The 25,206-nt window shown below is 39.0% G+C and overlaps 1 protein-coding gene across 2 annotated transcripts in view; it reads right to left on the reverse strand.

Annotated features, from left to right (window-relative positions):
* Positions 1-315: 315 nt before the first annotated feature.
* LOC134653146 (protein real-time) overlaps positions 316-25,206 on the reverse strand; it is an 86,074-nt gene continuing 61,183 nt past the window's right edge. The window contains exons 6-16 of one of the 2 annotated variants that reach the window (XM_063508474.1): positions 12,114-12,229; positions 11,078-11,142; positions 9,553-9,677; positions 9,342-9,430; positions 7,412-7,670; positions 6,511-6,629; positions 4,776-4,826; positions 3,011-3,136; positions 2,361-2,490; positions 1,745-1,875; positions 316-441 (exon numbers count right to left, since the gene is read on the reverse strand). In XM_063508474.1, the coding sequence (XP_063364544.1) occupies positions 316-441; positions 1,745-1,875; positions 2,361-2,490; positions 3,011-3,136; positions 4,776-4,826; positions 6,511-6,629; positions 7,412-7,670; positions 9,342-9,430; positions 9,553-9,677; positions 11,078-11,142; positions 12,114-12,229 (1,337 nt within the window). The remainder of the gene's footprint in view (positions 442-1,744; positions 1,876-2,360; positions 2,491-3,010; positions 3,137-4,775; positions 4,827-6,510; positions 6,630-7,411; positions 7,671-9,341; positions 9,431-9,552; positions 9,678-11,077; positions 11,143-12,113; positions 12,230-25,206) is intronic. The other variant, XM_063508475.1, reaches the window with a different exon arrangement.

The raw sequence follows: 25,206 nt of genomic DNA on the forward strand, positions 1-25,206 counted from the left end.
GTGCGAGCCCTGACCAACAGTAACAACTCACTTGTAGTGGTGAGAGGCGAGCGTCTCGTGGAAGTACATGAGCTGCGCGCGCGGCGCGTGGTCCGGCAGCTCGCAGCGCCACTGCAGCACGTAGCTGCCCAGCTCCAGCGTCACGTGCGAGCCCTGACCAACAGTAACAACTCACTTGTAGTGGTGAGAGGCGAGCGTCTCGTGGAAGTACATGAGCTGCGCGCGCGGCGCGTGGTCCGGCAGCTCGCAGCGCCACTGCAGCACGTAGCTGCCCAGCTCCAGCGTCACGTGCGAGCCCTGACCAACAGTAACAACTCACTTGTAGTGGTGAGAGGCGAGCGTCTCGTGGAAGTACATGAGCTGCGCGCGCGGCGCGTGGTCCAGCAGCTCGCAGCGCCACTGCAGCACGTAGCTGCCGACTTCCAGCATCACGTGCGAGCCCTGACCAACAGAACATCAATGGTCTAAAACACGCAAGCTTCCAAATACAGTGAAACCTGGATAATTGCAATCTCAAGGGACCGGCAATTTTTTGTCAATTAACCAGGTTTTTCATTTAAGCAGGTCGTGCCAATTAACGAGGTTCCAAAAATCGTTGTGTCATAATTGACCTCTATAATTAGAGGTTCTCATTAATAGAGGTTGCGTTCTGACAAATTGCTTTTATGGAGGTGCAAACCATTGAAAGTAGATTCTGGGTTTCTGGTCTGTATATTATATAACTTGCACTTTTACACTGCATTTATTACTGCTTCTAATAATTTGGGTTTTTTAAATAATCCCTTGAATTGTAGAAATAAGTTTTATTGGAATGTAAAAAGCATATTATGTTTTTGATTTAATCAAAACTATTTCACCTACTACAGTCTGTGATAGATACTCAATAAATATATTGAATTCTGGGTGAAGATTTAAAATAAAATTATCATTGGCATTAAAATATTAATTGTGTCTGCTCTCTACAAGTCTACATTATTTCAATTACAGAGGTCTTACTTATAGACTAGTTTCAATAATAGAGATAATAAGAAGAGCTAAAATAACGGATTTTTAGCACAGTGTCAATTATAGAGGTCTTAGTTGCGATGTGGTCAATTACAGAGGTAAAATTACGAAAAACACTAAACTCTAAATTGCAATTATAGAGGTTCAAAAATTTCAATTATAAAGGCCTTTTGGTCTCAAGGGACCGGGACCGGACCTTTGGTTGCAATTATTGAGGTTTTGCATTTATCCAGGTGCCAATTAACCAGGTTTCACTGTATTTATATACAGGGTGTTGGGTACATCGTTTGCCAAATTAAAATGGCAGATCTTAGGTTAAATAATTTGCTATCTTCTTGTGCCTAGAAAAAAATTCCGCACGTTTTTTTGTCAGCTGTACGCCAGTTTTTCGTAAATTTCAAATTGTTACGTGCACAGTAGTGAAAAAAACCGTGGCTTGGGCAATTTTTAATTCTACGCATGAGAAGATAGCAAATGGCTCAACCTACCTGCCGTTTTAATTTGGCAAACAATGTTCCAAATATTTATATATACTATTGTCCATAAAATATTAACAAAAGCCTTCTTATTTCAGATAGAAAGCGAACTTTTAGCGGCGACTTAAAGCGTAATTTTAAGTCAATTTTAATAAATAACCGCGAAGGTCGTACGCAGTTAACAGTCAACCGCCGCCGCAGTTGCCAAAGCAAGTGCAAGCAAAAGCAAACCCTAAAGAGCAGACTACTAAAGATGTAATTACCTGTATGCTCTCTCCGTCGTGCGCGATGAGTGTGTGCTCCACCTTGTGATAATGATCTCCCTCGCGCCAGTCCTGCCGCGCGAGCGCCGAGCGGCCTTCTTCGGTCCCCGTGCCGGCGCCGGCGCAAACCACTGCGAAAGATCGAATTAAAATTATTCAGGACGCTTATAGGTATAACAAAATTTAAAAAAATATGACACTAAAACGGTTTAGAAACGTCACTGAAAAGGTTTCCATTCCACTCAGCTTGGTATCAAGATATCTTATTAATATGTAATGTAATTTACGTATTTATGCAATTTTTAAGTGCCTTAAATTAACATATCCTGGTCACGGCACCAAACTGTAAAGGTACGCATATGTTTCACCGTATACATTTTATACACGATTTCATTGATCATTAGTATTTTTCTTAATCTTAATTATAATTATGACTGTATAATCCCCCTTAAAATAAATCCAAAACTACGTAAGTGTGAACTCTTAATGCGTAACTAAGGGTTCGGAATTCAGTAACAAAACCACTGCTTATGGGTCTCAGGACAGTATAGTATAAATTCACCGAACTTTATTACCAGTATTTTTGACTACTGGCAAATAAGAACCATGAATATACCTGTAGGATCATCGAGTTCTAGGTTGTGCGGCGAACGGTATACGGTGAACGCTATATCGTGTCGGAGAACGTCGAAGTCCCAGGTCAGCACGCTCTGTGGGTCTTTGTTGTTCACGATCACCTCGTGCACCTGAAACAGGCAGAGTTCCATTTACTGCCATTTTTGAACACAAATTCTGACCATGTCACGCATTAGTATCACTACATAGTATAAAACAAAGTCGCTTCCCTGTCTGTCTGTATGTATATATGCTTAGATCTTTAAAACTACGCAACGGATTTTGATGCGGTTTTTTTTAATAGATAGAGTGATTCAAGAGGAAGGTTTATGTATAATTTGTTAACCCGTGCGAAGCCGGGGCGGGTCGCTAGTAAATACATAAATATAAATACTATAGGGACATTCTTACACAAATTGCCCATGTCCCGGTAAGCTGAAGAAGGCTTGTGTTGTGGGTACTCAAACAACTATATATATTATATACACATACTTAAATACATAGACAACATCCATGACTCAAACAAATAGCTGTGCTTACCACACAAATAAAAGCCCTTACTGGGATTCTAACCAAGGACCATCGGCTTCATAAGCAGGGTCACTACCCTCTAGGCCAGACCGGTCGTCAGTAGAACTTCTCAATACCCACCTGACCCTTCCCAAGGCTAACAGAGCGGTAAATGCTGTCTTCACACAGCGGGTCCCCGTCACGCTCAGTGAAGGCGCCGCTCACGTACAAACTCTTCGGTACCAGGCCTCCTTCGTGCACGAAACTCTGGAAATGGAGCGAGGATTAATACAAGTGTATAGACGTGCACTATATACAGGTAAGTATATCCAACTACATAACGGCTGTTAGAAAACCAATCTGGGATAATAGGTAAGGTAATTCGCCAGTAACTGGCCACCCTAAGCTAAAGCTATTCACCTATAAACGTTGACCACCTTTTGAACGGCTGAAAATGACGGGCATAGATACCTGCCGATTCACAAGTAACAGACGATATTGATTGCTTGACAACTATGAGACACAAATAAACCTATAAACAGGATTCATTTTAGTATAAGGTGGCTAGTTATTGAAGGCTGGCCAGTTATTGAAACCTTATACTAAAATGAATTCTGTTTATAGGTGAATAGAATTCATTTTTAGTTTAGTGTGGCCAGTTATTGGACGGTGGCCAGTTACTGGCGAATAAAATATGGCATAAGTGACTAAAAATACGTGAGTTGAACCGTTAAATTAACTTTGTACGGTAGACAATTGAATGAAACTATTTTTATGACTTAGGCCCAAGATACACTTGTGAGTTTTACTTACGTAAGTACGGACACAGCTATACTACAGAATGAGAGATGAATATCGTTATCTCTTTCTAACAAATAGCTTTGTCCCTGCTTACGTAAGTAAAACTTACAACTGTATCTCAGGCCTTAAGCTTAGCGGGGCAGAAAACAAATTAATCCAAGTTATCTACAGGTATTCCCGGAATATACAGAAACACTTTTACTACGTCATTCCTGATGAACACCATCAGAAATCGGAGCAGCTGAGGTGCTGAATGCAATACAATACAAATACTCTTTATTACACACCTCATTACAGAAAACAATACAAATAAAACAGAAAATAAGAGGTTAAACAACAGGCGGTCTTATCGCTAAAAAACCGATGTCTTCCAGACAACCTTTAGGTGAATACTTTCGAAACATGGAGGCAATAAAGGCTTGCTCAAATATTTGGGAAGGTGTTTCCAGTCGCCGCGCACCCTTATATATTTCATAGCGACTGTACAGTCGCCATCAGATATATCGGAGCGGCTAAGGCGCTCACAAATATCTGAACACGCCTCTATTGTCAGGGCGTTAGAGTGCGTGTTCAGATATTGTGAACACCTTGGCCGCTCCGATATATCTGATGGCGACTGTACAAAGCTATTCGTATTGTACATGTACATCCCTGTATGTACGTCCCACTGCTGGGTAAGTAGGTACTGACCTCTCGTTCAAGCTGGACTTGGCTATAGTACCCACGCTAGCCTTAGTATATTAATGCCTTCTAAGTTGATTATGTGAATAGATGAGTGTTTGTATTTTTTATGAATGCTTACCTTGTATTTATGTCATTAAACTGAAAGCTTAGAAATGAATTTAACTGGTTCTATAGTGACATATAATGTATTCTGATTTATGTTATGTATCTTAGCTTAAACATAGTGAACATGTACTCGTATATCGAGTGATACTTTCTAGAGTAAACGCACAGGTGAGTGACTTTAGGTGACTATCACTTCCGAGTGGTGACAGACATACAATTTGACGATGTGTAGTGAACTGTACTAAACTTAGCGACAATACAAGGGATCGAGCACAAAGTGTGACGAGTATACAGTATAGGTATAGGTAGTTCTCACGTAGTCGTAATACTGATGCGGGACGTTCATCGAGGCGTCTACTATGTCCGACTGCGAGGCGAATAATACAACATAAATATTAACAAAATTAAATAAAACTAAATATATTTACTCATTCACTATTTACGACACCCATCGTCAGTTTGGTTTTTCAGTATAATATGAAGGGTACACGGAAAGAACATGTCTAGTCACTTTTTTTGAAAAATGAGATTATAAGCTCTTTGAACTATTAGTTACAGCTTCTGTTATCTCTGTAATCATACATATAACTCCTTTTTTTCACTTTATAAACACCACACGTAAATAAAATGTTTAATTATGTACATCGATCCTTTCAAACCGCGATAGTGTAACTCAAAATATTGTCACAGTGACTAGACATGTTATTTCCGTGTAAGTTTGTACCCTTCATATTGTAAATCCTGTTTCGTCAATAAATATTTTAATTATATTAGTCCCCCGTACTCCACGTCCATAAGTAAAATTTGGTTAAATAAATAAAACTAATAAACTTATGTAATATTAAAACAATATCTTAGTAATACCGCCCCGCGGGCCACGAAGCACGCTTCAGCTCAAACTTTACTAATAACACAATAGACTCGGCTCACTATTATATTTCCTTTTGCGGGAAACTTTTCATAAATGGGAAAATAACTGCTGCTTTGTGGAGCTAAACTGGATAGAGTAACAAGTTGAAGGGAGTTTTCAAAGTTTGACTGACTAGTTAAACATGAAACCATATACTAGCCATTGTTTGGCAAAATTCTATTCAAAATACCTATCTTAACCTAAACTTTTGCCTCCCTTGAAGGGTAAGAAAATTATAATTATTTCGTTACATAACAACCTTTTAACGTAACCCATCGGGTAAGGTTTTATGAAAACTTGTATAAATAAAATTTATCTTATCATCCGCTAGAAGAATCATCCTAATCGAAAATGCAACTCAATAGCAATCAAAACGGGTCACTTCATAGAAATTTTACAGATTTTTCATTGCCCGACTGTAGTTGTTAAACGAACGTAAACAACCAAATGTTTAAATGCCTCTTTTATAACACAAATGTACTTTATTCCTTGTTCTAATGGTGCTTCCACACTGCCTGTTATATAACATCGTGTGACAGGGACAATACAAAAAAATCAATACTACCATGTTATACATGTCAAACGTTATATAACAGTAATAGGCTACATGACTAATTTTTTTTTATGGTATCAATCGATCGGGTTTGTTTTTAGGATCAAATGTCTATATGGGACCCATTGCATTAAAGTAACACAAAAGTCAGAAATTGTAGTCAAAGTCCGACAGTCGCACTTCACTCGCGAAACGCCCTATACAAAACGGCCAGAGGCCGTGACGTCATCGCCCATCATGTAGTATGGACAAAACAAGAAAATTGCGTTTTTGTCGGTGAAATATTGCGTTTATGTATATAGTTGCTATACAATATTTTTTTGGATGAAATGTAAGGAATCGAATGGTACCCTTACTTTTATCGTTTTTGGAACATAAAAAAAACTTAAATTTTGAAACTTTCAGGTCCTGTAATTTTGTAATTTTTCAATATTTTATTTTAATATCCACATTATTGTGATAAATTGCTCGTTTGCTATCTATTTTACTAAATTTAGTTATAAAATTCAACATGTGTCATCATCCCTATTGTGGGACCAGCATAAACCACGGTCAATTTGAACATAAGAGTTGAAGTATTGAATGTACCTTGCAAGGCCCTCCAAGGAAATCTGGTATGAGGTCTTTAGGTATGTAGTCGAGCAACCCGCCCGGCTGCAGGTAGTCCTTGCCGCCGTAAAACAGGAACTTGCTGCGAGTGTTCTCATCTGAAACGGTGGAAAGTTAGTTATTTATACTTGGTCAAGCAAATCTTGGATTCTTGGCAGTAGAAAAAGGCGGCATGAAAAATTGCGAGTTAGCAACACTACGTTTGAATCGTTCGAAAACCGTGTGTCATTTATATCTTATCTGTGGAACTGTTTTGTTTAAATTTCATCGTTGTTCGATGTACATTGCTGCTTTTTGTTCGTTTCCTAGGGATACCATACTTTAGTTTGCTTTACATTGCTACTGACAATGACATATCCAGCTTGACAGAATATAGTAAATAAATAAGTAGGTAAGTAAAGTAAGAATGTAAATTAGTGAGCTAATCCTAATTCACATCTAAGTGTTTTAAATAGTCCTAGGAACTATTATAGCTTAATAACACCACCTGATCTTCCAATTCAGAGGTGACAATTAGGCCTTATTGGGATTAGTCCAGTTTCCTCACGATTTTTATCTTATAGAAAAGCAAAGAAGCGCTAAAGTCTTAACCGAAATACACATACATAAAGAGTTTAGGTAACACCTGTCTCAAGTGTTGACTTCGAGAATGACATTAGTAAAACGCTTTCATTCATTTTGTGATTCATTAGTATACCATGGTTATTTTACAGTAACAATGTCCTATGGCATTATAATTTGGGGTAAAACTAAGAGTTGCCCACATTTTTAGCCTCGGCTTAGCTTTAGCGGTAACAATCGGATGTGTTTGCTAAAAATATTGCATTTTAACTTATCAAGGTAAGAGCTACCAGGCGATCATAACTGTAAAGAAACTCACCTATAAACGTGCTGACAATCGTCCATAAAATCGGGAAAACTCTCGGAGCTCTCACAATGAGCACCCGACCCATAGTCTCAGGATAGTTCGCCTCGACGATCTGTATGATCCTCAGCAAAGCTCTGACTCCAGGTCGCCAAAGGTGCCTCATGTTGAGACCGTCCAGGTCTACCAGGAGGCACCAGGACTGGACCGCGTGCTCGGAGGAGCGGGTGGCTTCCTCCAGGAGTTTGAGACCCTCTTCACACACGTGAAGCGTCTGGAAATATTACGAGTAGGTAGTTTTAAGTTGGATAATATACAGGGAAAGAGAAATACGTAAATAATTATTATTTCACACCCTATGTGTATATCTGTTAAATATATTTAAAAACAATTTTGTGAGAGCAAATTGACACTATCGTCACTGTGTATTGCACAATATTTTAATTTATTTTAATTTCTGGGTCAATGTCACTCTCTGATTTAGATAACACTAAGAAACGATACTTCTATTTAAAAAATACTATCGTATTTCTGTAATGAGACCAGCATTTTACATAGATATAAGATAACTAAATTGCTGGCAGATTTTTTACTTTAAGTATGAAGAAACAGTTCTAAGTATCAAGATATTGTTGGAAATATCTGTATATCTATCTATAAATAATAGGTATAATTTGCTGTGCAGTCAATTTCACAGCCTCAATTCATACTCATAATCCTACAATTAATCTACATCAGAGCGTATTAAAATTAAATCATTATCATAAACGCTAGTTGATGCTCGCACAACTGGGTCATTTAATGTACTTCACGGTAGATAAATAAATAAATGCAGTTGCAATTACTTGCTTAACGACTGTTATATGATTGGCATGTAGCTAGAGACCTAAAACCAGTTTTACTTGTACGTGATGTAGGTATATAACGTACTAGTTATTAAGAGTACCTGTGGCTGGTAAAATCGGTCTTATTTACGGTTCCAAGAATAAATTTTAAACAAGAACTGGTGTGTTTAGGTATACGTTAAGCAGCCGGTATGGTTCTGCATTTATACCCAAATCTGTCTGTAAGTATTTATGAACCTATTATAGTTTTTTTATAGCTTAAGCGATAAAATATGTTAAAATTTATATTTGTAGGTTTTTCACGATTTCACCGATTGTTGTCTATTTCATCAATTAATAATCAAATGGAACCTTAGACACCGTGTTAACTGACAAAGTAAATTTATGTATCAAGTTTAAGTCAATATTTCACGATACTTAAATAAAATGAGTATGTTTTATTTTTCTAAGCGCCCTTGAAGTTGTGAACATACTGGGTAATTTTATCTTTCTTGGCATTAAAATTTTTTTTAATTCCATTCAAAGATCTAACGATAGTAAATGTTACCATGCTGAATTGGCCTATCTATCAGCGTAGCACACAAAAAAAATCAAGCATCTACCGCAATAATTCACGTCACCATAAATAAAAATCTCATCGTACTCGGCGATAGGTGAAAAATTAAAAAAAATCATAACTCCGAAAATACGAAAAATCGCGGAACATACATGGGGGTGATTCAGATAGCCCTCTAGGTCCTCTACCTCCCAGCTTCAGTATATCACTACTTCTTGGGACACCCTGTATATACATATAAATAAATAAATAAATAAATATACAAGAATTGCTCGTTTAAAGGTATTAGATATTTCACGATACTTAAATAAAATGAAAACCATTCATTACTTACATATTAAGAGAATCTAGCAGCCGTACCAATAATACAGCCGTTTAAATTAAATACATTGTTCTCAACGGTTACGTCATGTAACTTGGTGGCTATAGTTCTAATAGCTTCTGACCACTTCGTTTGCATGTGATGATGATTGATAATATCCATCCCATGTCCCCGGCCCTCTAACTACATTATATAGGTAGCAGGGTTATCTGAACAACTTACCAACTTCAGGAGGCCGTCTTCGCCGACGGACTTGAGCAAGCCCTTGACGTCCATCTGGCCGAGTCGGAGGATGTATAGCGGACGTCCGTCTGTAACATAGGTATGTATGATTTAAACAATGTGAAACTTGATATTAAAACAAGAATCTTAGAGCACGTCGTAACTATCTTCTTGAAGTGAAACCTCGAGAAAGCTCTGTCTAGTGTTATACCTTTGTCGTGATGATGCCATCCGCCGGGGAAGTACTGCGCCACGACCTGCGGCGTCTCGTACTCCGACAGGATACGGTCGACCTGGTGCCGTTTGCGCCAGAGCAGGGATTGGGAGAGCATCTCGCGGGACTCCACGTTGAAGTGAAGCCTTACAGCATGTCTCCAGTGCTGTACCTTTGTCGTGATGATGCCATCCGCCGGGGAAGTACTGCGCCACGACCTGGGGCGTCTCGTACTCCGACAGGATGCGGTCGACCTGGTGACGTTTGCGCCACAGCAGGGATTGGGAGAGCATCTCGTGGGACTCCACGTTGAAGTGAAGCCTTACAGCATGTCTCCAGTGCTGTACCTTTGTCGTGATGATGCCATCCGCCGGGGAAGTACTGCGCCACGACCTGGGGCGTCTCGTACTCCGACAGGATGCGGTCGACCTGGTGACGTTTGCGCCAGAGCAGGGATTGGTAGAGCATCTCGTGGGACTCCACGTTGAAGTGAAGCCTTACAGCATGTCTCCAGTGCTGTACCTTTGTCGTGATGATGCCATCCGCCGGGGAAGTACTGCGCCACGACCTGGGGCGTCTCGTACTCCGACAGGATGCGGTCGACCTGGTGACGTTGGCGCCACAGCAGGGATTGGTAGAGCATCTCGCGGGACTCCACGTTGAAGTGAAGCCTTACAGCATGTCTCCAGTGCTGTACCTTTGTCGTGATGATGCCATCCGCCGGGGAAGTACTGCGCCACGACCTGGGGCGTCTCGTACTCCGACAGGATGCGGTCGACCTGGTGACGTTGGCGCCACAGCAGGGATTGGTAGAGCATCTCGTGGGACTCCACGTTGAAGTGAAGCCTTACAGCATGTCTCCAGTGCTGTACCTTTGTCGAGATGATGCCATCCGCCGGGGAAGTACTGCGCCACGACCTGGGGCGTCTCGTACTCCGACAGGATGCGGTCGACCTGGTGACGTTGGCGCCACAGCAGGGATTGGTAGAGCATCTCGTGGGACTCCACGTTGAAGTGAAGCCTTACAGCATGTCTCCAGTGCTGTACCTTTGTCGAGATGATGCCATCCGCCGGGGAAGTACTGCGCCACGACCTGGGGCGTCTCGTACTCCGACAGGATGCGGTCGACCTGGTGACGTTTGCGCCAGAGCAGGGATTGGTAGAGCATCTCGTGGGACTCCACGTTGAAGTGAAGCCTTACAGCATGTCTCCAGTGCTGTACCTTTGTCGAGATGATGCCATCCGCCGGGGAAGTACTGCGCCACGACCTGGGGCGTCTCGTACTCCGACAGGATGCGGTCGACCTGGTGACGTTTGCGCCACAGCAGGGATTGGGAGAGCACCTCGCGGGACTCCACGTTGAAGTGAAGCCTTACAGCATGTCCCCAGTGCTGTACCTTTGTCATGATGATGCCATCCGCCGGGGAAGTACTGCGCCACGACCTGCGGCGTCTCGTACTCCGACAGGATACGGTCGACCTGGTGACGTTTGCGCCAGAGCAGGGATTGGGAGAGCATCTCACGGGACTTCTCCACGTTGAAGTCGCGGGCGCGGAGGAAGCGGAGGAGGGTCGTGTCTGATGGTACCTGGACGAAAGACAGCTTCGGTTTTAATGTCATTCATATTTAAAAAAAGGTATGTGGCAGTTACTTGAAATCCAATCAAACTTTTAAACTGTCTCAGTATCATCATCATTTCAGCCTGTCGTAGCCCACTACTAAGCATAGGTAGGTATTCGTGTACGCCACTATATAGTTCCGGTCCCGAGTTGGTCTTATCCAGAACTGCCTCGCGATCTTCCGTATGTCGTCCACCCAACGAGCTAACGGACGCCTAGCGCTTCTTGATTAAAGATGAAGACTAATGCAAGAAAAGTAATTGTGACCAATAATGTGATAAATACAAGTAATAAATACTGTTCTAAAATCTATAGTATTATTCACTGGAGCTAGCAGTTCTTAGCGTTATTAAAAATGTTATTTTTTTATGATATAGGAGGCAAACGAGCACACGGATCACCTGATGGTAAGCGATTACCGCCGCCCATGGAGTAGTGTTGAGTTGCTCACTCGTGAGGCACCTCTTTTGTACCACTCATTTTGTTAAATTGTCGCAGTACTTCACACCGCGAAAATGTCTTACTTCACTCCTCTATTCATTTTACTCATTTACTCCATGTACAACAGGAGTTTACTTCAATGCACATTGCTGAGACTAATCTGAAAATTCTTTTGCAATATCACTTGTATTCCCACCTACCTCCACTTTTTCGATTATCTCCTTATTTTCAGCAATCGTCAAGCATTTATACTTTTTAGGACTCTTAACTAACACTAACTTTTTAATATGTACACATAACCAACGAAAGAGTGCAACGACGAACTTGAAGACATGGACACCAGCAACACCAGAAGGGTTGTTGGTACGTTGCCGGCCTTTAAGATGGGAGTACGCTCTTTTCTTGAAGGTTTGAAGGTCGAGTTCTTTTGGGTACTCTAACAAAAATATGATTTGGCTTTATGGGTATTTAAGAAATGTAACTTAGTAAGTTTCTTACCTTCCCCTTCTGCAAGTCGGCGATCCACTTCCTGAGCTGCAGAAGCCTGGACTCTTGCATCGGCGTCAGTTCTCCGAGGTATCGCTTGATGTACTCGCTGTCGAGCGTATATTGGTCTGTAACAAGGATATTCATATAAATATCTTAGTTCTAAACATATGTAGGTGAATATAAGGCAGTTACATATGTATAAAGGATGAATCACGTTACACCGGGCCCTGTCCGGGCCAGAGCTTCCGGAGCTTCGTTTTATATGGTTTTCTTCGTTAACATCACGTGATCACCAGTCATCTGTCATAAAAAAGTAAGCGCCGGAAACTCCGGCCCGGACACGGCCCTGTCTAACGTGACTTAACGCGAGTCATCCTTAAGCACCAGCCATCTCTGCTTATAGTGACCTTATAGGTACTACTGAACAACTTTTATTATGGGACCAATGCTGAAATGGCGTTTATCGTAAAAATGTGTGCGTGGTATATTGTTGAATGAAAAATGACAATCAAAACGTAAAGACATAAAACAAGAATTATGTTGGAAACCTAAACCTAGACGTAGGCATTAATCTATACAGGTCGATATAATACCGGGCTTTGAATATCAATTCAGTAAGTCAGTAAGCACGTTGACTTGAGAACTAGCCACGTGCCGAGAAATGGGTCACAGGCGGCTTTGTGGCGAACGTTGAAACTATTCGGCGTGTTTCAGGGCTATTTCTACTTGGTTTTGTAAAGTCCTATACAATTTGGAGTGATTGAATTTGTTAGATGTATTAAGACGGCGCTAGTAAGTAATTAGGCCTTCAAATTCAAAACACGGGTTGTACTGATTAGTTAATCGAGACTTGTGTACGAACTATTTAGTTATTTACCAGCATACCAGCTCGTAAATAAATGTTTTCGGCGAGGGAAACATTGCATGGAAACCACATGATAAATCAAAAATTAAAATAAATTAATTAAAAACATGTAAATAAAAAGTATTTTTCACATCCCCAAATACATTTAGTTTGAGTTACATTTAAAATCGGCAAACGCTCAAATCACTATATCTTATTATATAATTTTTAAGAAAAAAAAACCGACTTCTATGCGGCCCGGTGAAAGATTATTGTAGATGGTGCGCTATGTAGAAAAGGAAGCATTCCGTTTCTGTAAGGCTCGCAGTTCTAACCTAACCTAACCCACTTTTGTTCGGTTCTGTGAGGATAGCAGTTCAAACCTAACCTAACCCACTTAACGGCGCATGCGGTGCGGTGTACGGGGGTTTGAGCGGGAGGGGTTTGGCCTCATCATACTTTATACCTACATTTTATGGTAGGTAATCATAGTGGTTTATTTAGTTTAGGTATCATAGTGGTTTTCCGGGTCAAGGTCCGGGTCTGTGTCCGAGTCCGGGTCTAGTCCAGGTCCGAGTCCGAGTCCAGGTCCGGGCCCGGGTCCGAACCGGATCCGGGTACGAGTCCGGATCTGGATCCGAGTCCGGGTCCCAGTCCAAGTCAAAGTCGAAATTCGAAATCACCAAACATGTACTATGAGTCGTTGAAGAGTTCTGTTCTGATCATCATCAGCAGTTCCAGTTCATCAAATGCGACAGTTTTTAATGTTAATGCTTTATTTTATGATGAAAATACAGAAAATTCTATACGTGTGCCTTTAAGATTTGAGGAGTTCCCTCGATTTCTCATGGATCCCATGTTCAGAACTTGAGCTTGACATAAATTTCGGAAATTGAACATGTGAAATTTAACACATTTTCAGCTAAGCGAGGGATTTCGAGTAACTTTTTAGTGAGCGCCTAGTTCACAAAAAAATCTAACATAGACATAATTATTGATTGTACGAGGGGCGTTCAAAATATTCTCGGTATTGATATCTTACAACCTCTTCTAAAATTTCTTTCGTTACTGGCCGTTAAGGTTTATTCATTGACATTAAAAAAAAGTATAATTCGAAGCGAGATGTTCTTTTGTTTTTCTGCAATTGCTGAACAAACATGAACATCATGTGGGAATTGACAATGTTAACTAAATTAGAACATCGATGCGTGATAAAATTCTTGACAAAACAGGGTAAAAATCAAAAAACCATAAAAGAGGAAATGGATTGTGTTTACCGTGAGTCTGCTCCTTCTTTATCTACCATTCAAAAGTGGTCAAGCGAGTTTAAACGTGGAAGGGAGAGTGTTGAAGACGACCCTAGACCTGGCCGGCCTGTAGTAGCTACTTCACAAGAAAATATTGATAAAGTGGAAAAACTTATATTGGAAGATGGTCGAGTGAAGGTAAAATCTATAGCACAAGTAACCAATCTCTCTATTGGTACCGTACATGATATTATCCATGACCATCTTAATATGTCAAAAGTAAGTGCAAGATGGGTTCCGCGAATGCTGACTCGGCTTCAAAAAGACATGCGTGTAGCTTGTTGTTCCGATTTTATTGACCTGTGCGGTGAAAATCCTGATGAGGTGCTGCAAAGAATAGTTACTGGAGATGAAACCTGGGTTCATCATTATGACCCAGAGAGTAAACAAGAGTCCATGCAGTGGCACATTAAGGGTTCAGCTCATCCCAAGAAGTTCAAGGTCATCCCTTCAGCTGGCAAGGTCATGGCCACGATATTTTGGGATTGTGAAGGAGTATTACTGATCGATTATAAAGAAAAAGGTGTAAATATCACAGGACAGTACTACGCTAACATTCTACGTCAATTAAAGGATGCAATCAAAGAAAAGAGGCGAGGAAAGTTAACCAAAGGTGTTATGCTTCTGCATGACAACGCCCCCGTCCATACTGCTCATATTGCCAATGCAGCTATTGTTGAATGTGGGTTTGAAACTGTTACTCACCCACCGTATAGTCCGGACTTAGCCCCCAGCGACTTCTTTTTGTTCCCCAATCTTAAAAAGGATCTGCGTGGAAATAAATTTTCCGATGATGAAGCATTGAAGGCGTCAGTGGAGGAGCATTTTTACACCAAAGATAAAAAATATTTTTATGCAGGATTAAAAAAAATAATTGATCGATCTTTTAAGTGTATGAACATAGGGGGGGAGTATATTGAAAAATAAAAGTATCAAACTTTTCGTACTTGTTTGTTTTCATTCTCATACCGAGAATATTTTGAACACCCCTCGTACATAAATATTTTATTAGTTTGCTAGTTGCATCGAAAGCTTCAATAATTTTAATTCACCATATTCAGCCATTATTTGCAGTGAAAAAGCGACGAAAAGACTCTTGTTTTATAAATTACAATACCTTGGACAAAGCCCTTTAAAGATAATGGAAATACATTAACAATATTTTTAAAATAAACAGCATTCCTCTGTATTGTGTAGGAATTTTAAGACTCGTTCCAACGAGGTCAAAAAGGTGAGGTTATAATTATAAATTCTGCAATACTTTTAGTATTCCGTTCCGTACAAAACTTTGTTCACGGAACACTTATAGGATCACTTCGGTCCTGAAAATCAGTTAAATGCGTTTATTTCTGTTTGAACCGGTTGTTCTTAAACCGAAAATTATCTAATCCGGTTCCAAATTATTAAGAGACTAGCGACCCGCCCCGTCTTCGCACGGGTAGAACCTTAACAAATTATACACCTAAACCTTCCTCAAGAATCACTCTATTCATAGGTGAAAAAAAGTAGGGTAGAACGAGGCGAATCGGGTCACGGGGCGAATCGGCTCAAGATGAAAAATCTGTTGATGTTTCAAATATTGCATTGATATGATCCCACTAAATTTCACTAAAATAGCACCGTACATGTACCGCACCTTAGCAAATGACATGGAAAGACTTCAATTTCACATTATTTCACACTAGCAACCCACCCCGCCCTGGCTTCGCACGGGTTAACAAATTATACATAATAAATCTTCCTCTTGAATCACTCTATTAAAAAAAGACGCATCAAAATCCGTTGCGTAGTATAAAGATAGAAGCATACATATATAGGGACAGACAGACAGCGGGAAGCGACTTTGTTTTATACTATGTAGTGATTACTCTAGAATGCACAGCATCCCGCCTACGGGAATTTAGCTTCATGAAACAGCCACATCGCATCAAAGCGTGCCGCTAATATGACGCCCACGCTAACCGTGTGGGAGGCTATGAGGACCATTGTGCTTGAAAATAAACTAGCTTTACACTGAAATCTATAATTAGAAGTTTAATTTCTATTATTATTCAGGAGAAAGTTTAATTTCTATTATTATTCAGGCGTGTGTAACTGTGTACCCATGTAAAAAGAGGACTGAAAAGGTATAATTCTTCCAATACCGTATTTTTAGCCGTTGCATTACTTGCATTAGTAACAAGTTTATGTCTGTATATAGAATAAACTATTTGTAACGCTAGATTTAAGTATATTAAAAACATTATTGAAGTACCTAGAATAGGTTAAAATCGGATGAGAAAACATTAATTTCAGCATTTAGATAAGTGGGAGAAAGCGTTGGTAGTCTAGCGGTGAGACTGTAAATAAGTTCTAATTGTAATAATTAAATAGTTATGATATTTTACTACTTACTTAGTCGCTTTTCGTTGAAGGAAAACGTCATGACGAAACCGCATTAATCCCAATTAGGCCCTGTATCCCCTTGGAAGGTCAGACGGCAGACGCCCTCGTAAATCTTACCCAGGCCTTTGGATTTGGAAGCTACCAGGAAAACACGGATGGGAAGAAATCAATGTGGAACGTTTATTTGTGTAAAATCCTCCAATAATGTGTATCTATGTATACTTAATTACTAATGCGAAATGTAACGGGAAGAGCACGTAACGCGTCCGGCACGTAATCGACGTAACGAGTCGCGTCCGACACGTGCATGTTCACTATTCGGTTTCCACACGTGATATATAATTATATCCGATCAGATATGAATCAACGCCAGTATTGGCAGGAAAGCACTAGTTTCATTGAGTTTATAGTTGGTTTCGAAATTATCGATATATTTACGGCTTCTACAAATATAATTGCTTATTGTAGGTACACTTATGTCGTTCAAAATAAAGTGCATCATCCATTTCTTAAGCACGGCACGAAGAACACGTCACGTCACTCTTCGAATGCACCATTTATCCCGATCCGACGAGCTAACGGACGCCAAGCGCTTCTTTCATCCGTAAGTGGCCACCAATCTGTTAACATTTGGGTCCACTTTGCCTGGCAATGTCCCGCCTAATTCCATTTAAGTATGGTTAAATAAATTAAAAAAATCTGACCGAAGTGGTAGCTGACGTTAGTGGAATAATCCCATATATACACGTCTTGCACCTTGGTGCAACTTTAAATCTCGACATTCCTCACTCGGTCTTGAAGCTTGATGGCGCATGGGGCGCTCCTTGGCTGCAAGGCTCTCTGTCCTGTACCCTGTACCTGTGTCTGTACTGATGCTAAAACTGTATTAAGACCTAATTGTAACGTATTCTGGCAAATAAACATTTCTATTTCTTCTTCTTTCTACTCGCCACCTCCCGTTACGCGGGGTCCGCTTTCTTAGTCTTCAGGCGGCATTTGCTCCGCTGATAAGCGTCGTGTCCCTTTGGACATTCGTGACTAGGTTCGTTCGTCAGTAATGGATGTTACTTTGCAACTACACTTTATGTAATTAGTAATTATTCCCAACATCCACATTTTCGTTGTATGAAATATTTGGGGATGGATTTTCTTCATAGCCAATAAAAAAAAATCATTTATTTCAGACTAAAGGTCCATACATGGTTAGTGAACGCCAATGCTTTGCTGTTGTACTCGTATAATAAAACAGTTCAGCTCCACGGCTCTCTCTGTTACTTGGATTTTATGCACAACCTACATAGTTAGCGTCCACGTGTTGGGAAGGAGCAATACCAAATTAGGCAATAGATACAAATGAACGAAATACGAATAATGTGAATTTGTGAGGTGATAACTCACCTGTCAACAAGCCAACACTTGCCGTTGCCAAACCTCGATACTAAATCAACATTGCACTAAAGCCTAACATTACTGCCAATAGTGCCAATACGCATCAATATCCATTGCGATAACCATTCAGTTTCATAAGTGTTAACACTATCGCACTTCACATCGGTAGACCTTATAACGTTGCAATAAGGACCATTCGCCAGTGAATTATGTTCACTTTGTACATAGAAAACAAAAGTTCTAACTAACTACAGCACACATGATAGTTGCAACCTTGTCGAAATCTTGATGCTCTATGAAATCGCAGGCCTTGTTGTTGCGGACTTGCGACTACTTTAAGAGTAAGAGAGAGTCTTATGTTTAGAACCAGGGTAACTTAAAATTATGACCCGCATCCCGTTGTTTATGTTAACGAGTATAATTACTTGCGTACTTATGTCATTCTTTGCGAAAGGACAATTTTAGAAAGGACATTTGGCAAATCGGAAGATATCGCAGTAAAGAACATGATGCGAATGGGCAATATTTGTAAAATAGAAAAGACACGCTCTACGAAAGAGGCAAAGGATCATTTTGCGAGTAGGTTTTTAATGGTCCCTACCCGCAAATAGGGCTTGCAATTCGAATATTCGAATATTCGAATTTGTCGAATATTCGAATAGGTGTTTGGATGGTTAAAGTTATATTATTTCACGCAACGACGCATTTATAATAAAAGTTTTATCTAAAAATATTGAATACGTCTAATTTTGGCGTTTTACTTGTTTTTATAAATGTGGGGATCTCATAGTAGGATGATAAAATCTAGTCAATTACCTAAGTGGATTTCTGCAAAATATCACTAGTTTTAGCAATATGTGAAAAAAGCTTTTGAATAAAACGATAATAAACCGATTTCTCGTTCCTTTTCTTATTTTTTATAATATTCGAATAATTATTCGAATATTCGAATATGTCGTCAGAAAAAGTCGAATATTCGAATACCTGAAAGTTTCGAATATTTGCAATCCCTACCCGCAAACGACGTGATACGATTTGGAGACTACTTGTACTTGGTCAACAGAGCATTAAATGCGGCTGCATTTAATTTTGCAGTAAGCTTTTGGAATACCATCACAGGTTGGAATAGACATGCAAGGCTGCATTCGAATTACAGATGAGAGCTCATCAACCTACAAAAATATAAACTCTAAACTTTTCGTTTTAGAGTTCAAAATCAAATGGCAAGGCTAACGGTAAATGCAAAGCCGCATTTCGACGAAGTTGCAATTGAGGTAGCGTCCCAAACCAAATAGAACTTTATGTAATTAAGCAAGCAAGTTCAAGGCTGAATCGCTGCGTTGCACGAATCGTAGGGTTGAATATTAACTTGTTCTAATCTAATGTGGAGTACCTATTGTCAAAACCTTGTTTTTCTAGACTCTATAGTTAGTTATAGGTACTCCTATCATTATTATTTACTTTAATGGGACATAACCTTAAGCTTTAAAATTATCTCCCGACATTTCCAGTACGGCCAAGGGGTAGTTTTTCTCCGAGACTAAAGGGTGAAAAGCAAGTTATACAACACATTTCTAGGTATACTTTGAACTTTTAACTAACATGGGTTATACCGATACAGCGGGCTCAGCACGGTTCCATTTTTATCGACTATCACAATGCCCGTCACTTTCGCACTTACATACTTTTTAGAACGTGACAGGCATGGTGATAAACGATAAAAATGCGACCGTGCTACTAGGGCAGGAAATCAAAATGTTGTTTATGGTGAAAAGATTAGCCAGGGTCCAACAAACTTTGATGGCTCAGATAGTAAGAGTAACTAACTCAACCATTATTCCAGAAGAGATCATCGTGAGTTCGAATCTCGTTAGGTTTAAGAGGTTTGAATTTTCATTGGGTTCAAAATAAGAGGATATATAAATCTTGGAAATAATATCAAACGTACCCCAGCTATTAACAGTTTTAGCTCTTTTTGCTACAAACAGTCATCTTATAATTTATTCCATAACAAAAGATATAAGATTAAGATTATACTTAAAACCAGAGAGACTTAAAAATTGTTGTCCATAAAACGGTCACAAGATTTATACTTAAAACTTTACTTACCTGTATAATCAAAGAAGAATCGCAAAGTCATAGAACTAAACTATCCTGTTCCTTGTTTGAAATCATTATTTATAACCAGTTTAAGTTATGCCACGTTTTTCCTTAAGCTACTCTTGCTAAAACAAGTTATACTGAATTGTAAAATCATTGGACCATATGTTGTACAAATGTTCTTGGAACTCACGTTTATAAACACTTGGGTATGGATTATTGTTGTTTGTTATTATTTATATCTGTCTCTAATAGTTTACTAATATTAGAAAGGCTAGACTAAATCTATAGAAGGTTTAAAACAAACCAGTTTCTACACCAATCTAACGATAAACTAACTTGAAATTTATAAAATGTGACGTTTTCAACTAAAAGGTACCACTTTGTCGGTTGTCGATGAGATAGATAGATAGATAGAATACTCTTTATTGGCACACCTCAGTAAAAAGATACAAATGAAAAGAACAATTGATTAAATGTAGAGGCAGACAACAGGCGGTCTTATCGCTAAAGAGCGATCTCTTCCAGACAACCAACCTTTGGGTAGCGGAAACAGAGAAATAATCGAAAAGGTAGGTGTTGCAAAAGCATTATGGAGCCTATGTTTACACACACAATTACATGAGAATGATTGAATGAGAATGATTTAATTGTGAAGCTTTATGGAAATAGCGTCTTATTGACGACCGACAATACGTACCCGTTTAGATGAAAATGCCACAAATACTTGTACGCATACATACCTCCATCAACGCCCCAACAGTTTCAAAGCTACGAGCAAAATAGTTTACGGAAAATATCTAGAATATCTACCAGGGCCTCCCAGGCAGTTCACGTCAACACGAATAACGCCATGTCGCATTTTCAGCACATGTATATTCCTGAAATACTCACCATAAGTCGGCGGCAAAAGGTTGTATTTTGTTCGCACGCTCGAAATTACCATTTTAATTAAAATCAACGGTGAATTGAATATAGGAATCTGAGAACACTGACGTTGACGTTTTGTGTACCTACGAGTGTATAAAATAGCTTGGCTCGTGGAATAAAAAATGTCTTGGCTCATTCGACCCCCTTAACTGTCCTTAAAATATAATATACGGTTTTGTCCCAACTTTTGCCCCAATGAATAACAGTCCGGTCATTTTAGCTCATTTTTCCAACACACTGAATCCGTCTTATTGTCTTAATTGCCGCATAATTTTATACGATGTTTAAAAAACATACGGTATGTATGTTTTTTATCGCATTCTCGTTCACATACTAAAAAATAAGGGACAAACTATACATAAAAAGAAACATAAAATATATAGGTAAATGCGAAACAATTGCTTTACATTTTATTTACACTTAAAACAATAAAAAATATTAAAAAAAAAGATTATGCCCGTTCCCATATTAAATAAAATAAAACCGCTAATACGGCAACAACTAAACCAAATAATGCATTATTATTAAGCGTAATAGTACCTTCTTCTGAAGTCAAGTTCTCAGTAGCAAAAGATTTAATTTCTTCTGTTTTTATAACATCTGAATTACAGTTAATATGTTCACTCACGTAATTGTCACTGGACGGTCCTACTATATTAGAATATAATTCTACTTCTTCGGAAAGTGTTGTTATATTGCTAGCGTGTCTTCGATCTGTAGATGTATTTTCGTCACTATGTATAAACGTTGGCCCACTGTGTTTATCTACATCAGAGAAAACTTTATTTGTGTTGCTAACTTCCTCTGTGAAAGTTTCAGATTTTTCGTTATAAAAATCTTTACTTCGTCGTCTAGTTTTATTAGTATCGGTGTGTATACGTTCATTGGCTTCGAGATTATTTTTTAGAGTATCGTCTGAATCAGCAAGAGACATTCTTCCTTTATTAGCTTGTCTCGTGGTACCAGTAATTTCATGGGATGCAGATTCCACTTCAGTTAAGACTGCTTTTGAACTAAGTTTTCGGTTCGCCTTTTCAATTTTATCGGCAAGGGACAATCTTGCCTTGCTTGCTCTTCCCGATGTACTATTATCTTTACTGAGATGCGAGTTTTTATCATTAAGGGATAGTTTGGCTCTTCTTGATTTACCAGCATCCTTATCAGTGTTTAAGTTGCTTTCTTGCATGTTGTTTTTGTTACTGATATCACCTTTATCGATTGTTGATATTCGTACTTTGCTTGCTTTCATTGGTTTGTCAGCGTTTTCCTCAATAGTATTTAATTCGTTATTGCTTGTCTGCATCGTTCTGTGAGAAGTTATAGGTTTGACTGTGCTTTCATTTTTATCAGTAAATAATTTTTCCTTGCTTGATTGCTTCTTACTGTTTTGTCGCTTGAATAACTGTAGTTTGCTTACAGTTTTAGCACCACTGGAAACATTCTTACTAGAGGTGCTTACGAGTTCAGTTTTGGGCGCGCTGATCCGTTTAAGGCCTCTGTCAGTGGAATTTTGAGAGCTTATGTCATCGCGTATGGTCAAAGCAGTTGAAGGACCTGGGAACAAGGAAGGGATGGTAAGGATGGAGGAAAGGAAGAGAAGAAATTTAAAAGGGTCACTTGGGGTAAAGAAAATGGAAGGGTTAAGTGCCGTACAACTACAGTAGAGTCCGATTAGTACGACTTCGCATATAACAACCAACCGCTTATAGCGACGTAAGTATAAGCACTTGTTTGGTTTTAGTATGAGCTACTATGAAAGTACAACCGTTTATTACGACTCCGCTTATAACGACCGACCGCTTTTAACGACGGAAATTGACACAAAATCCGTCCGTCAAGTCCGGTTACAACGACGAGCGACGTAATTTTTATGGCTCCTCTACACGATGGGCCAACGCCGGCCACTCCAAGGGACGCATTTATGCGTTAGAGGGTGCAAGTGATATTGCTATCTCATTCTACCGCATGGCTGCGTCCTTTGGAGTGGCCGGCGTTGGCCCATCGTGTAGAGGAGCCATTACAAATAAATTGTTGGTAAGAAGCTTACTCCGTCCCGCGCACCCAACTCCCCTCACCCCTTTGCCTATACGCAGCAAGATGAAAAACTGTGACTTTTCGTAATCTTGCAAACTAAATAAAACCCAATTCGCATTATTCAATTGAGCTTAAACTTCACATACATAATTATGTAAGATGGGTGACAATACAATATTTTGGTACCTTCGAGCTGGAGGTGGCCATAGGAACTGTTTGATAAAACAACGCATCCTAATTGAGTTTGGGTTTGTAAGAATTGTCTCAATTGAGTATAGGTTGCTTGTTGAAACAAAAGTAAACAGTCCGCGATAAAGGCTTGAGTCAAAATTGAAATGTTTGACAAAAAACTTATTTATTTTTTGATTGTCGATGTACGATTGTCACCTTGATTAGATCCCTATAAAATTACGACTTTTTATTTTACGGGATTCGAGTAATTTGCGGATGATGAGTGAGTACGCGAACCTACAAAAGTGGCTTCTTCTAAACACACAAGTCTCTGCATTTAAGTGTTGTAATACTAACGTAAATGAATATTTTAATTAAAATGTTTTTTTTTTTCGTTGATTGTCGCATAAGTATTAATAAATACAAAATGATGTCATTATTTTGATAAAAAAATATATTAAAATTGGCAGTTCGTTTAGTGCGACGTCCGGTTAGTACGACGTAATATCAGCGGTCCCTTGGGCGTCGTTATAACCGGACTCTACTGTACAACAAAATATGCAAACAGAGCCACAACTGATCACACATAACCATAAGTAACTGACAAGTAACCATTTATTTTTATGAATATAAATTAATGGCTACTTGTATCATTACGTTTGTGCTTTATGGTTCTTAAATTTTCATGAATATTTGTATAATTGGATGTACATTGACGTGATATGAGCTTAAATGTAATTCGATTAAAGGAAAGTACGGAAACAGATACGAGTATAATACACCACTCGAATTGATATGCTGTAAATACGTCTAGAAAAGAGACCAACTGTGGTGAACGCGTTTCGTTATTTCGAAACAAAAGCAGTCAGGCCAGTTAACATTGATCAATCGTGGCTCTGCCTGTTCAACCAATTAGAAATACAATTAAATTATAAATTATAGAGAACACTTCGTTGTGAACTTTATTCACTGGAGTGTTTATACAATGTTTTTTTATTACTATGGCTACTTGTGTCATTAAATTTGTGCTTTATGGTTCTTAAATTTACATGAATATTTGTATAATTATTGTACATTGACGTGATATGAGCTTAAATGTAATTCGATTAAAGAAAAGTACTGAAACCAATACGAGTATAATACACTACTCGAATTGATATGCTGTAAATACGTCTAGAAAAGAGACCAACTGTGGTGAACGCGTTTCGTTATTAATTATTTTCGAAACAAAAGCAGCCAGGCCAGTTAACATTGATCAATCGTGGCTCTGCCTGTTCAACCAATTAGAAATACAATTAAATTATAAATTCTGAGAGCACTTCGTTGTGAACTTTATTCACTGGAGTGTTTATACAGGATGGAGTGTAACTTCTAAGTTCCTTAAGTTCCTCTAGGTATACAACTTTTTTTTGCCGCCATTTTATTTTGGCGGTAAATATGACAGTTATTGCATGAAAATTCGTTTGTGTAGATACGGCAAATTTATTATGGAGCGTTTTACGACGGAACAACGTGTTTTAATCATTAAAAACAATATTAGAAACATTAAAAATAACGTTTCCCGGTCGATTAATTTCGAGAAACGGTGACATTGACTGGCCCCCAAGATCGCCTGATTTAACAGCTCCTGACTTTTTTCTGTGGGGCTATCTAAAGGGACGTGTCTATGCTAATAGGCCAACGAACCTTCAGCAATTAAAACAAAATATTCGAAACACTGTCGCTGAGATAACGCCAGAAATGTGTGAAAAAGTGATGAAAAACGCGATGAAAAGGGTTCGCATCTGCCATGCTGCTGGTGGACATTTGTCTGACATTAATTTTCCATGTGTAATTGCTGACCCTACATATTATATTTAACAAGGAATACTTAATATTTTTTATGTTTTATAGAATAAAATTTCAAAAATAAAGTGTATACCTCTTATTTGGCCACCCTGTA

This window comes from Cydia amplana, chromosome 12, assembly GCF_948474715.1.
Source record: "Cydia amplana chromosome 12, ilCydAmpl1.1, whole genome shotgun sequence".
NCBI lineage: Eukaryota > Metazoa > Arthropoda > Insecta > Lepidoptera > Tortricidae > Cydia > Cydia amplana.